The sequence below is a fragment of the Pseudophryne corroboree genome, chromosome 10, assembly GCF_028390025.1.
Source record: "Pseudophryne corroboree isolate aPseCor3 chromosome 10, aPseCor3.hap2, whole genome shotgun sequence".
NCBI lineage: Eukaryota > Metazoa > Chordata > Amphibia > Anura > Myobatrachidae > Pseudophryne > Pseudophryne corroboree.
In genome coordinates, this window is record NC_086453.1 from 54551568 (window position 1) to 54565265 (window position 13698).

The 13698-nt window shown below is 49.7% G+C and overlaps 1 protein-coding gene across 7 annotated transcripts in view; it reads left to right on the plus strand.

The window, feature by feature from the left end:
* The window catches only part of LOC134965968 (carnitine O-palmitoyltransferase 1, liver isoform-like), a 222365-nt gene that overhangs the window by 80113 nt on the left and 128554 nt on the right, over positions 1-13698 (plus strand). For all 7 annotated transcript variants that reach the window (XM_063942409.1, XM_063942408.1, XM_063942410.1 and 4 more), the window contains exons 2-3: positions 91-254; positions 8128-8267. In XM_063942409.1, the coding sequence (XP_063798479.1) occupies positions 114-254; positions 8128-8267 (281 nt within the window). In that variant the 5' untranslated portion in view covers positions 91-113. The remainder of the gene's footprint in view (positions 1-90; positions 255-8127; positions 8268-13698) is intronic.

The window sequence follows — 13698 nt, forward strand, 5'->3', positions numbered from 1 at the left end:
TAAAAATCAAAAAAATATATAACCAGAATATTAAAAGTCCAGATGGCTCTCTCATTATTTTTACAGTGTTTGTTACTTCATTTGTTACAGCTTAGGATTAAAGTGTTATCAATATGGCGGAAGCCCACCAGGCCGTGGCATTCCAGTTTACAGTTACACCAGAAGGGATCGACCTCCGCCTGAGCCACGAGGCACTTAAACAGGTCTACCTCTCCGGACTTCGATCATGGAAGAAGAGAGTAGCCCGACTCAGGGTGAGTAACGGACTCTTGTACCAGAATGACTGGTCCCTCCTTTCTATCGGTAACGACTAGTGGAGGGATGTGTGGTGCTGAGTGCTGCTGTCTGGATTGTGCAATTGGAAGCTGAAACTTGCAGGCGTTGTTAATAGGCTGTGGTTTTGGCAAAACCTGCTGGCACAGTCTTCTCACAATCACAAGAGGTGTAAGTTCTCCAGGTGACAGAGCCAGTGTCTTGGCCTGAGTGGTAACATTTGATTTCTCTGACGTCCTAGTGGATGCTGGGAACTCCGTAAGGACCATGGGGAATAGCGGGCTCCGAAGGAGGCTGAGCACTCTAGAAAGATTTATGACTACCTGGTGTGCACTGGCTCCTCCCACTATGACCCTCCTCCAAGCCTCAGTTAGATTTTGTGCCCGGCCGAGGTTGGATGCACACTAGGGACTCTCCTGAGCCCTTAGAAAGAAAGTATAGATTTAGGTTTTTTATTTTCAGTGAGACCTGCTGGCAACAGTCCCTCGCTGCAGTGAGCCTAAGGGGAGAAGAAGCGAACTCGCCTGCTTGCAGCCGGATTGGGCTTCTTAGGCTACTGGACACCATTAGCTCCAGAGGGATCGGCCGCAGGCCCAGTCCTTGGTGTTCGGTCCCGGAGCCGCGCCGCCGTCCCCCTTACAGAGCCAGAAGCAAGAAGAGGTCCGGAAAAACGGCGGCAGAAGACATCAGTCTTCACCAAGGTAGCGCACAGCACTGCAGCTGTGCGCCATTGCTCCTCATACACACTTCATACTCCGGTCACTGAGGGTGCAGGGCGCTGGGGGGGGGCGCCCTGAGAAGCAATAATAACACCTTGGCTGGCAAAAATTCCACAATATATAGTCCCAGAGGCTATATATGTGGAAAATACCCCTGCCAGAATATGGAAAAAAGCGGGAGAATAGTCCGCGGAAAAGGGGCGGAGCTATCTCTCACAGCACACTGGCGCCATTTCTCCTTCACAGATCCGCTGGAAGGAAGCTCCCTGGCTCTCCCCTGCAGTCTACACTACAGAACAGGGTAAAAACAGAGAGGGGGGGCACTAAATTTAGGCGCAGTATATAATATATAGAAAAAGCAGCTATAGGGGACATAACTCAGTTAGTCCCTGCATTATATAGCGCTCTGGTGTGTGCTGGCATACTCTCACTCTGTCCCCCCAAAGGGCTTTTGTGGGTCCTGTCCTCATTCGGAGCATTCCTTGTGTGTGTGCGGTGTGTCGGTACGGCTGTGTCGACATGTTTGATGAGGATAATGATGTGGAGGCGGAGCAGATGCCTTTAGAAGGGATGTCACCCCCTGCGGGGCAGACACCTGAGTGGATGAGCTTATGGAAAGTAATGAGTGCACGTATAGACTCCTTACATAAGAAAATTGACGACATGCCAAATGTGGGACAGCCGACTTCTCAGCTCGTGCCTGCCCAGGCGTCGCATGGGTCGTCAGGGGCTCTAAAACGCCCGCTACCGTAAGCAGACCCAGATGTCGACACTGATACTGACACCAGTGTCGACGACGATGAGTCTAACCTGATGCCCACTAAGGCCATTCACTGCATGATTGAGGCAATGAAAGAGGTGTTAAACATTTCTGATATAACTACAGGTACCACTAAAAAGGGTATTATGTTTGGAGAGAAAAAACTACCCGTAGTTTTTCCCCCATCAGATGAATTAAATGAAGTGTGTGAAGAAGCGTGGGCTTTCCCGGATAAAAAATTGGTAATTCCTAAGAAGGTACTAATGGCGTTCCCTTTCCCGCCAGAGGATAGGTCACGTTTGGAAACACCCCCCAGGGTGGACAAAGCGCTCACACGTTTGTCTAAAAAGGTGGCACTACCGTCTCCGGATACGGCCGCCCTCAAGGAACCTGCTGATAGAAAGCAGGAGGCGATCCTGAAGTCTGTATATACACACACTCAGGCATTATACTTAGGCCAGCTATTGCGTCAGCCTGGATGTGCAGTGCTGCCGCTGCGTGGTCAGATAAACTGTCAGAAAATATTGACACATTAGACAGAGACACGATCCTGTTAACCATAGACCATATAAAAGACTCAGTCTTATATATGAGAGATGCACAGAGGGAAATCTGCCGACTGGCATCTAAAGTAAGTGCATTGTCCATTTCTGCTAGGAGAGGCTTATGGACTCGCCAGTGGACAGGAGATGCAGATTCTAAAAAGCACATGGAAGTGTTGCCATATAAGGGTGAGGAATTATTTGGGGATGGTCTCTCGGACCTAGTTTCCACAGCAACGTCTGGGAAGTCAGCATTTTTACCCCATGTCCCCTCACAGCCTAAGAAGGCGCCGTTTTATCAGGTTCAGTCCTTTCGGACCCAGAAAAACAGGCGTGGAAAAGGCGGGTCCTTTCTGTCCAGAGGCAGAGGTAGGGGAAAAAGGCTGCAACAAACAGCAGGTTCCCAGGAGCAAAAATCCTCCCCCGCTTCTTCTTCCAAGTCCGCCGCATGACGGTGGGTCTCCACAGGCGGAGCCAGGTACGGTGGGGGGTCGCCTCAAGAATTTCAGCGATCAGTGGGCTCGCTCACAGGTGGATCCCTGGATCCTGCAAATAGTATCTCAGGGGTACAAACTGGAATTCGAGGCGTCCCCACCCCACCGGTTCCCAAAATCTGCCTTGCCAATTGCTCCCTCAGACAGGGAGGCGGTGCTAGCGGCAATTCACAAGCTGTATTCCCAGCAGGTGATAATCAAGGTACCCCTACTTCAACAAGGCCGGGGTTATTATTCCACACTATTTGTGGTACCGAAACCGGACGGTTCGGTGAGACCCATTTTAAATTTAAAATCCTTGAACACGTACATAAAAAAATTCAAGTTCAAGATGGAATCGCTCAGGGCGGTTATTGTAAGCCTGGACGAGGGGGATTACATGGTATCCCTGGACATCAAGGATGCTTACTTGCATGTCCCCATTTACCATCCTCACCAGGAGTACCTCAGATTTGTGGTACAGGATTGCCATTACCAATTCCAGACGCTGCCGTTTGGCCTGTCCACGGCACCGAGGGTATTTACCAAGGTTATGGCGGAAATGATGATATTCCTTCGAAAAAAGGGAGTTTTAATTATCCCGTACTTGGACGATCTCCTAATAAAAGCGAGGTCCAAGGAACAGTTGTTGGTAGGAGTAGCACTATCTCAGGAGGTGCTGCACCAGCACGGCTGGATTCTGAATATCCCAAAGTCACAGCTGGTTCCAACGACACGGCTACTGTTCCTGGGTATGATTCTGGATACAGTCCAGAAAAAAGTGTTTCTCCCGGAGGAGAAAGCCAGGGAGTTGTCATCTCTAGTCAGAGACCTCCTGAAACCAAAACAGGTATCAGTGCATCGCTGCACACGGGTCCTGGGAAAGATGGTGGCTTCTTACGAAGCAATTCCCTTCGGCAGGTTCCATGCCAGAATCTTTCAGTGGGACCTGTTGGACCAGTGGTCCGGATCGCATCTTCAGATGCATCGCTTAATAACCCTGTCTCCAAGAACCAGGGTGTCTCTACTGTGGTGGCTGCAGAGTGCCCATCTTCTAGAGGGCCGCAGGTTCGGCATACAGGACTGGGTCCTGGTGACCACGGATGCCAGCCTTCGAGGCTGGGGGGCAGTCATACAGGGAAGAAACTTCCAAGGACTATGGTCGAGTCAGGAGACTTCCCTTCACATAAATATTCTGGAACTAAGGGCCATCTACAATGCCCTAAGTCAAGCAAGATCCCTGCTCCTACACCAGCCGGTGCTGATCCAGTCAGACAAACATCACGGCTGTCGCCCATGTAAATCGACAGGGCGGCACAAGAAGCAGGATGGCGATGGCAGAAGCCACAAGAATTCTCCGATGGGCGGAGAATCATGTACTAGCACTGTCAGCAGTGTTCATTCCGGGAGTGGACAACTGGGAAGCAGACTTCCTCAGCAGACACGACCTCCACCCGGGAGAGTGGGGACTTCACCCAGAAGTCTTCCAGATGCTGGTAAACCGTTGGGAAAAACCACAGGTGGACATGATGGCGTCCCGTCTCAACAAAAAGTTAAAAAGATATTGCGCCAGGTCAAGGGACCCTCAGGCAATAGCTGTGGACGCTCTAGTGACACCGTGGGTGTACCAGTTGGTTTATGTGTTCCCTCCTCTGCCTCTCATTCCAAAGGTATTGAGAATAATAAGAAAGCGAGGAGTAAACACAATTCTCGTGGTTCCGGATTGGCCAAGACGAGCGTGGTACCCGGAACTTCAAGAGATGCTCTCAGAGGACCCGTGGCCTCTACCGCTCAGACAGGACCTGATACAGCAGGGGCCCTGTCGGTTCCAAGACTTACCGCGGCTGCGTTTGACGGCATGGCGGTTGAACACCAGATCCTAAAGGAAAAGGGTATTCCGGAAGAAGTCATTCCTACGCTTATTAAGGCCAGGAAAGATGTTACGGCAACGCATTATCACCGCATATGGCGGAAATATGTTGCATGGTGCGAGGCCAATAAGGCCCCAACAGAGGAATTTCAACTAGGTCGATTTCTGCATTTCCTGCAAGCAGGAGTGGATATGGGCCTAAAACTAGGCTCCATTAAAGTACAGATCTCGGCTCTGTCGATTTTCTTTCAAAAAGAACTAGCTTCAGTACCTGAAGTTCAGACATTTGTGAAAGGAGTGCTGCATATTCAGCCTCCGTTTGTGCCTCCTGTGGCACCTTGGGATCTCAACGTGATGTTGAGTTTCTTAAAATCACATTGGTTTGAGCCACTAAAAACCGTGGATCTGAAATATCTCACGTGGAAAGTGGTCATGTTATTAGCCTTGGCTTCAGCCAGGCGAGTGTCAGAATTGGCGGCTTTATCATGTAAAAGCCCTTATCTGATTTTCCATATGGATAGGGCAGAGTTGAGGACTCGTCCCCAATTTCTCCCTAAGGTGGTGTCAGCGTTTCACCTGAACCATCCTATTGTGGTGCCGGCGGCTACTAGTGAATTGGAGGACTCCAAGTTGCTAGACGTTGTCAGGGCCCTGAAAATATATGTTTCCAGGACGGCTGGAGTCAGAAAATCTGACTCGCTGTTTATCCTGTATGCACCCAACAAGCTGGGTGCTCCTGCTTCTAAGCAGTCTATTGCTCGCTGGATTTGTAGTACAATTCAGCTTGCACATTCTGTGGCAGGCATACCACAGCCAAAATCTGTAAATGCCCATTCCACAAGGAAGGTGGGCTCATCTTGGGCGGCTGCCCGAGGGGTCTCGGCTTTACAACTTTGCCGAGCAGCTACTTGGTCAGGGGCAAACACGTTTGCAAAATTCTACAAATTTGATACCCTGGCTGAGGAGGACCTGGAGTTCTCTCATTCGGTGCTACAGAGTCATCCGCACTCTCCCGCCCGTTTGGGAGCTTTGGTATAATCCCCATGGTCCTTACGGAGTTCCCAGCATCCACTAGGACGTCAGAGAAAATAAGAATTTACTCACCGGTAATTCTATTTCTCGTAGTCCGTAGTGGATGCTGGGCGCCCATCCCAAGTGCGGATTGTCTGCAATACTTGTAAATAGTTCTTGTTAACTAAAGGGTTATTGTTGAGCCATCTGTTGAGAGGCTCAGTTGTTTTTCATACTGTCAAACTGGATATAGTATCACGAGTTGTACGGTGTGATTGGTGTGGCTGGTAAGAGTCTTACCCGGGATTCTAAATCCTTCCTTATTATGTCAGCTCGTCCGGGCACAGTGTCCTAACTGAGGCTTGGAGGAGGGTCATAGTGGGAGGAGCCAGTGCACACCAGGTAGTCATAAATCTTTCTAGAGTGCCCAGCCTCCTTCGGAGCCCGCTATTCCCCATGGTCCTTACGGAGTTCCCAGCATCCACTACGGACTACGAGAAATAGAATTACCGGTGAGTAAATTCTTATTTTTATTTATCTTGGCTTGGAATGCAAAATTAATATCGATGAGGCCTACACTTTGGTCTCAGAACAGCCACGGGCACCCAACCTCCATTGAATGGCAGTAGTTGAATGATTTGGTTCCTGGCCCTGCTATCATGGAAAAACAATATTAGAAAACACTGGGACATCACCGAGAACCCTGATGGGTGTCCTTTTGAAGCGTCCTAAATTAAACAAAAAAATAAACCCTTTTTGAATGTTTGAGTGTGACCCATGGAGCATTATTTACTTGTGATGTGCTGCAAGCAACCATTACCCTAACTGAAACAGGAAGATCCGGTTATCTGTACCTTTACCTTACTGCAGTGGTCATAGATTAGCGACCGTCTCACCAATGAGCACATTTCATATTACTCACTATTTATTTTTTTGGGAGGAAATGTAAATAGATAAAGATGTTACTAGAACATAAGTACTTTACTGTTCTACTCTACTCCACAACCCCATAAAACCAACGCGTTGCATTGTTTGACATTTCTGACTGTGACACAACAGGGGTCCTTCCACACCTACTCATGTATCCACCTATACTTGTATGTATACCCAAGGCACAATGTTAAGCTGGGTACACACTAGACGATTTTTTAAAACAATTTGGCCGATTCCAAACGATCGGAACGGCAAATCGCTCAAATCGTCCAGTGTGTATGCACTACTTGCGCGCTCCCGCGGTCGTCGGCAACATCTTCAGGCTCGTACCTGCATGCAGCAAAATCTGACAATGCCGTCATACACCTGAATGTGGCCACTGACTATATATTTTGCGAGATTGCACAGTGTGTGCACACCATATTTTAGTGTTCCCCCTAGGAATTTTTGAGGGCAGGGCGCCGGTCTGTGGGGGCACTTGTGCATGCGTCAGGCGGCGTCACTAAAGGGGGCGTGGGCGGCTGGCGGCGTCACTAAAGGGGGCGGCTGGCGGCGTCACAAAAGGGGGCATGGGCGGCTGGCGGCGTCACAAAAAGGGGCGTGGGCGGCTGGCGGTGTCACAAAAAGGGGCGTGGGCGGCCGGCGGCGTCACTAAAGGGGGCGTACCTAGCACCTACGGAGGTGCTGGGCTTCCCCCAAGCGCTCTCCCGTAGCGTGAATGGATGCTGTGCGCATGCGCACGGCATCTATACACGCTGGGAGAACAGGAATCGGGTAGGCTGTTTAGCAGGGCGCCGCAGAAAGGGCAAAGTGGGTTTTGCCTTAATAAAATCGGGCAGGGCGCGGCGCCCTGCTAAAACAGCCTAGAGTGAACACTAATATTTGTCCGGGAGTTAAAGGTAAATCGTTGATGACATTACATCGTTTGCTGGTCGTCTTATGTGTACCCAGCTAGAGACTAATGCTGACCTCACACAGGATCTCCGTCCAGTAAAGATGGCAGTTCTGCATTATAGGTGATCTGTAGGATGCCCTGGAGTCACTGGGAGCCTGTTAGGGCAGATGTGGGTTAACGATCCTCTTCGGACTGCTCTTACCATCCTGTCCAACAACTATCCCAGTGATTTGGGGACACAGACATGGTGATGTCTGGTGAATTTGCTGATCTTGCACGGCGCATCGCCAGCATTACCGTTTTTCAGCAAAAATATTTTCTTAATCAAACACATTAGGCTAAATGTAATAGTCTGAGTTGCCGGACTTTCTGCGAGTTTGTCTGTTTTTGTTTTTTGTTTGTTTGTTTTTTTTTAAAGCAGCAATCATTTACAAGGAAACAAACAATCAGGTCTTGCCTTGTACATGATTGCTGTTTAAAAAAAAAAAAAAAAACAGGCAGACTTGCAGAAAGTCCCACATCTCCGGCAACTCAGATGCTGTTACAGTCAGCACAATGTATTTGTTAGATTACTGTGAATTTGGTTTGTTTAGTGGGATAACTTATCACTTGTGTTGTATTTATGTATTTTTATTTTTGTTTTCTATATAGAATAGTTTTGTCACTGGAGTTTATCCTGCCAGTCCATCAAGCTGGTTCTTTGTGGTGATTGCTATATTGGGGACCATGTATGCACGTGTGGATCCATCCATGGGAATGATTGGAAAAATCAAAGAACATCTGCCAGTGAGGTATGTACTGTTTTACGCGCCGTCCACTGAAGTCTTTTAAGAGTTCCAAGGATCAATAGAAAAAAAATATATAGATATTTCTCTTTCATCCATCTGGGGGACTCTGCGCCACTTACTGATGGGTTAGAGTGTGTGAGTAGGTAGTTTGGCACAGAACCTATAGAAACGAACTCCTCCCCCCTCTAACCCCTCCCATCTCCAGCCTGACCAACAAGCACCTCCATTTTAGTTTTGTGCCTGTGGAGTACAGACACAGTTTTTTTTGCCTATAGCTTTTAGTTAGGTTTCTTTATGTTTTATTTGCTTTTGTCTGAGGTACTTAGTCCTTGTTTACAGGTGGCAGGTACAGCAAGAGTGGGGTTAGCTAGATTAAGTCATTTTTTCCCACTCTACATGGCCCCTGGATCGTCACTATACTAAGGTCACTGGGGCTTTCTATCCGGACAGGGATCCGAGGAGGCACTGTTAAGGTAGGACAGCCACAAACTGTCTTGGCAGCGTTGGGCTGTACCATCTATTGTGATGTATGTATAAGCAGTGTTCCCTTCACTCCCCCCCCCCCCCCCCTTATCTGTAACGGGGGGGTGCAGCGGTCTAACATGCAAAAGACGTGCTGTTATTTTTTTACCGCTGCCTTACAACACTGCAGAGAGGCAGCAGGCTTGTATACAGGCGGAGCGTGGATTGAAGGGGAGTTAATCCTTTCCCGCTTTCCGCCGGACGGTCAGTAACGCCGCGGTCCTTCTGCTGAAGGGGAGCCGCGGTCCTTTCACTGAAGGGGAGCCGCGGTCCTTTCACTGAAGGGGAGCCGCGGTCCTTTCACTGAAGGGGAGCCGCGGTCCTTTCACTGAAGGGGAGCCGCGGTCCTTTCACTGAAGGGGAGCCGCGGTCCTTTCACTGAAGGGGAGCCGCGGTCCTTTTACTGAAGGGGAGCCGCGGTCTGGCTACTGAAGGGGAGCCGCAGTCTGGCTACTGAAGGGGATATACGAACAGCCGCTGCGGTGAAACTGAAGGGGAAGTAAACACTTCCCGCCTTGCTATTCCCGCTCGCACATCCGCCGACTGCCTGTGTCTTAATCTTCAGGCGCCATCTTCCCCACACTGGCTGTGCTTCAGTCCGGGGGATGCTGCGCAGCATTTGGGACACACACACACACACACACACACACACACACACACACACACACACACACACACACACACACACACACACACACACACACACACACACACACACACACACACACAATCTGCTTAAAGATTATACAGGGATCCAGCTTCTCACTCTGTTTAGTACAGACGGGGACCAGGCAACAGCAAGTATTATAGTTATCCCTGTGTTTGTTTTTTGCGGTAATATAGTGTGAAACTCCTTACTTATTGTGGGGTTCACTATTAGTATCTAACTCACCCTGTTCTTCACACAGGAGGGATTTATATTTTACAGAGCACATTATTAGAAGGGAGTTTTACCTTAGTTTTAATTCTCTATAGTGCAGGTTTTTTCTTACTTATTGCTTCTTTATTGGATAACTTGTAAGAAATTGTAGCATGGCCGATAAGCCGGACAAATCTGCAAAAGGGAAAGCAGGCTCAGTTGTTTATTTTGCCTGTTCACAGTGTGGCTCCAAACTTTCAAAGGGTAGCACGGACCCAGGTACTCTCTGTACTACATACTCTGGAACACCGGTTGCGGACCAGCAGGGAGGTTCTACTGATCAGTCTATACCTCTGTGGGCCAAGAACATGGCTGATGCTATAGCAGACTTGCGTCAGTCCCAGTCGGGTACTGATTCAAGTCAGACTTCTGAGGAGCAATGTGGGCAAGAAATAAGGGCAAGTGTCTCTCTGACTTAGCTCAGCCCTTGAACAAGAGAGTGAGTTCTTCGGGTAATTCCACTGCCACTAAACGCCCGCAGCCGTTACCCGCTATAACTTTCCCAGGGGAGAAGTTAGATTCCGTAGCCTCTCCCTTAAAGGAAGGAGAAGTAGACCCTGAGTGGGAGGATGCTTCGGCTTGGGAAGAGGAGGAGTTATCTACAAGCTCAGGAGTCAGATTACTGATAGAAGCCATTCGTCAGGCTCTTAATCTTCAGGATACGGCAGTGGCAGAGACTTCAACAGCCTTTTTCAAATGACCGTATAGACAAGTGGCTGTCTTCCCTTTTTCTCTTACGTCCTAGAGGATGCTGGGGACTCCAAAAGGACCATGGGGTATAGACTGGATCCGCAGGTGCTTGGGCACACTGAAAAGACTTAAACTGGGTGTGAACTGGCTCCTCCCTCGATGCCCCTCCTCCAGACCTCAGTTAGACTTTGTGCCCAGGACTGAGTGGACACTCACTAGGGGAGCTCTCCTGAGTTTCTCTGGAAAAGACTTTTGGTAGGTTTTTTATTTTCAAGGAGACCTGCTGGTTACATGCTTCCTGCAGCGTGGGAGTGAGGGGAGAGAAGCAGGACCTACTTCTTCTTAGTTTAAGGGCTCTGCTTCTCGGCTACTGGACACCATTAGCTCCAGAGGGTTCGATCACTTGGTGCGCCTAGCTGCTTGTTACCGGAGCCACGCCGTCACCCCCCTCACAGAAGCCAGAAGAATGAAGCCGGGTGAGTATTAGAAGAACCGAAGACTTCAGGACGGCAGAAGACTTCAGTAACCAGGTACAGCGCAGCGGTAACGCTGCGCTCCATCTTCCCACACACACATTCTCCATCGGGACTCACAGGGTGCAGGGCGCTGGGGGGGGCGCCCTGGGCAGCATGTTACTGATGTCTGGGGGCCGGCAGATGCTTTTTCTGTGTCTCAATACCGTTTTCGGGACCCCCGCCAGCATTTTCAATATTTCAAACTTGGCGGGCTGAAGCGTGCCGGGAGGGGGCGGAGCTTAGCCGCGCGGCTCACATGCGCCATTTCTCCTCACACGCGGCATGTAGGAGACGCTGGTCCGGGACTTCCAGAAGCTCCACTAAAGTAACGGGGAGCTTATCGGGGGGGGGGCACAGTTGGTGGTGCAGATTTATTGTTATTGAGGCAGCGCTAGTTACATATATTCGTTGGGGGGATATATGGGCGCTGGGGTGTGAGCTGGCATACTCCCTCTGTGTTTCTCTATCCAGGCTTCCTTGTGGGCCTGTCCCCTGGCTGAGACATTGTGTGTGTGTGTGTGTGTGTGTGTGTGTGTGTCGGTGGGTCGATACTCCGTGTCGACATGTCTGAAGCTGAATGTTATTCACCGGAGGAGGTTATTGGGGGGGCAGATACGGGTCTGGAGTTGGCTCTGTCGGCGCAGCCGACACCTGATTTACTTGCATTGTTGAATACAATTAATTCTAATGTGGCTTCTTTGTCAAAGAGATTAGATAAATCTGAATCACAGACACAGGTGTGGAAAAAATCCATGGAGGATGCTTTGTCGCAGGTACAGACCCCTTCGGGGTCAATAAAGCGGCCATTTACTCAAGTGGTAAATACTGATACCGACACGGATTCTGAGTCCGATGTCGACTTCACTGAGGCTCCTTTACATCCTAGATTAGTTAAGAGTATTCAGTACATGATTGTGGCTATAAAAGATGTGTTACGCATTTCTGAGGAACCTGCCGTACAGGAAACAAGAATTTGCTTGTTTAAAGAGGAAAAACCTGAGGTGCAGTTTCCCCCCTCTCATGAAATGAATACTCTTTGTGAAAAGGCTTGGGAGTCGCCGGACAAGAGGTGGCAGATTCCCAAGAGGATTTACATGGCGTATCCTTTCCCCTCTATTGATAGGGGAAAATGGGAGGCGTCTCCAAATGTTGATAAAGCTTTATCTCGTTTGTCTAAGAAGGTGGCGCTTCCGTCTCCTGACACGGCAGCTCTCAAGGATCCGGCGGATCGCAAGCTGGAGACGTCTCTGAAGTCCATTTTCACTAATACGGGTGCATTGCTCAGACCTGCTGTGGCGTCGGTATGGGTGAGTAGTGCTATTGCTAAATGGGCTGAGAATTTAGCTGCTGATATGGATACCCTTGATAAAGATACTGTTCTTTTGACTCTTGGTTATATCAAGGATGCTGCAGATTACCTGAAGGATGCGGCGAGGGATGTTGGTCTCTTGGGGTCAAGAGCCAATGCCATGTCGATTTCGGCCAGGAGGGCGCTGTGGATACATCAATGGAATGCTGATGCCGATTCCAAGAGAGCTATGGAAGCTTTACCCTTCAAAGGTAATGTCTTGTTTGGGGACGGCTTGGCTGACCTGGTTTCTACCGCGACTGCGGGTAAGTCGTCTTTTCTTCCCTATGTTCCCACACAACACTAAAAGGCACCACATCAGCAGATGCAGTCCTTTCGTCCGAATAAATACAGGCGAGGAAAAGGTTTGTCCTTTCTCGCTTCAAAAGGTAGAGGAAGGGGAAAGAAGTCACCTGCAGTGTCAGGCGCCCAGGACCAGAAGTCTGCCCCTGCCGCTACCAAGTCCACCGCATGACGCTGGGGCTTCCCTGGGGAAGTCTGAACCGGTGGGGGGCCATCTGCAGTTCTTCAGTCAGGTCTGGGTTCAATCAGACCTGGATCCTTGGGTCCTAGAGTTTGTATCTCAGGGTTACAGGCTGGAGTTTCAGGAGACGCCCCCTCACCGGTTTTTCATGTCGGCCTTGCCATTGTCTCTTCCGGACAGGGAGGTGGTGCTGGCAGCAATACAAAAGTTGTGTCATCAGAGGGTCATTGTTCCCGTTCCCCCGTCCCAACCGGGGGAGGGCTTCTACTCGAGCCTTTTTGTGGTGCCGAAACCGGACGGTTCGGTCAGACCGATTCTGAACCTAAAGTCCCTCAATCCATACTTGAAGGTTTTCAAGTTCAAGAGCGGTGATTGCCAGCCTAGAAGGGGGGGACTTTATGGCGTCAGTCGACATAAAGGATGCCTACTTACACGTCCCGATATATCCTCCGCATCAAGCTTTCCTAAGGTTTGCGGTACAGGATTCTCATTACCAATTTCAGACGTTGCCGTTTGGGCTTTCCACGGCCCCGAGGATTTTCACCAAGGTCATGGCAGAAATGATGGTTCTCCTTCGCAGGCAAGGGGTTACAATTATCCAGTACTTGGACGATCTCCTGATAAAGGCGAGGTCCAAGGAACGGTTGCTGAGGAGTGTAAATTTGGTGCTGTCGGTGCTGCGACAGCACGGTTGGGTGCTAAATTTGCCGAAATCTCAGTTGATTCCGACCACTCGGCTGTCTTTTCTGGGCATGATTCTGGACACGGAGTTACGGAGAGTATTTCTTCCAGAAGAAAAAGCTCTAGAACTGCAGTCGATGGTCAGGGAACTTCTGAGGCCGAAGAGTGTGTCCATCCATCACTGTACTCGGGTTCTGGGGAAAATGGTTGCGGCGTACGAAGCCATTCCGTTTGGCAGGTTTCATGCCCTGGTGTTTCAGTGGGACTTGCTGAGC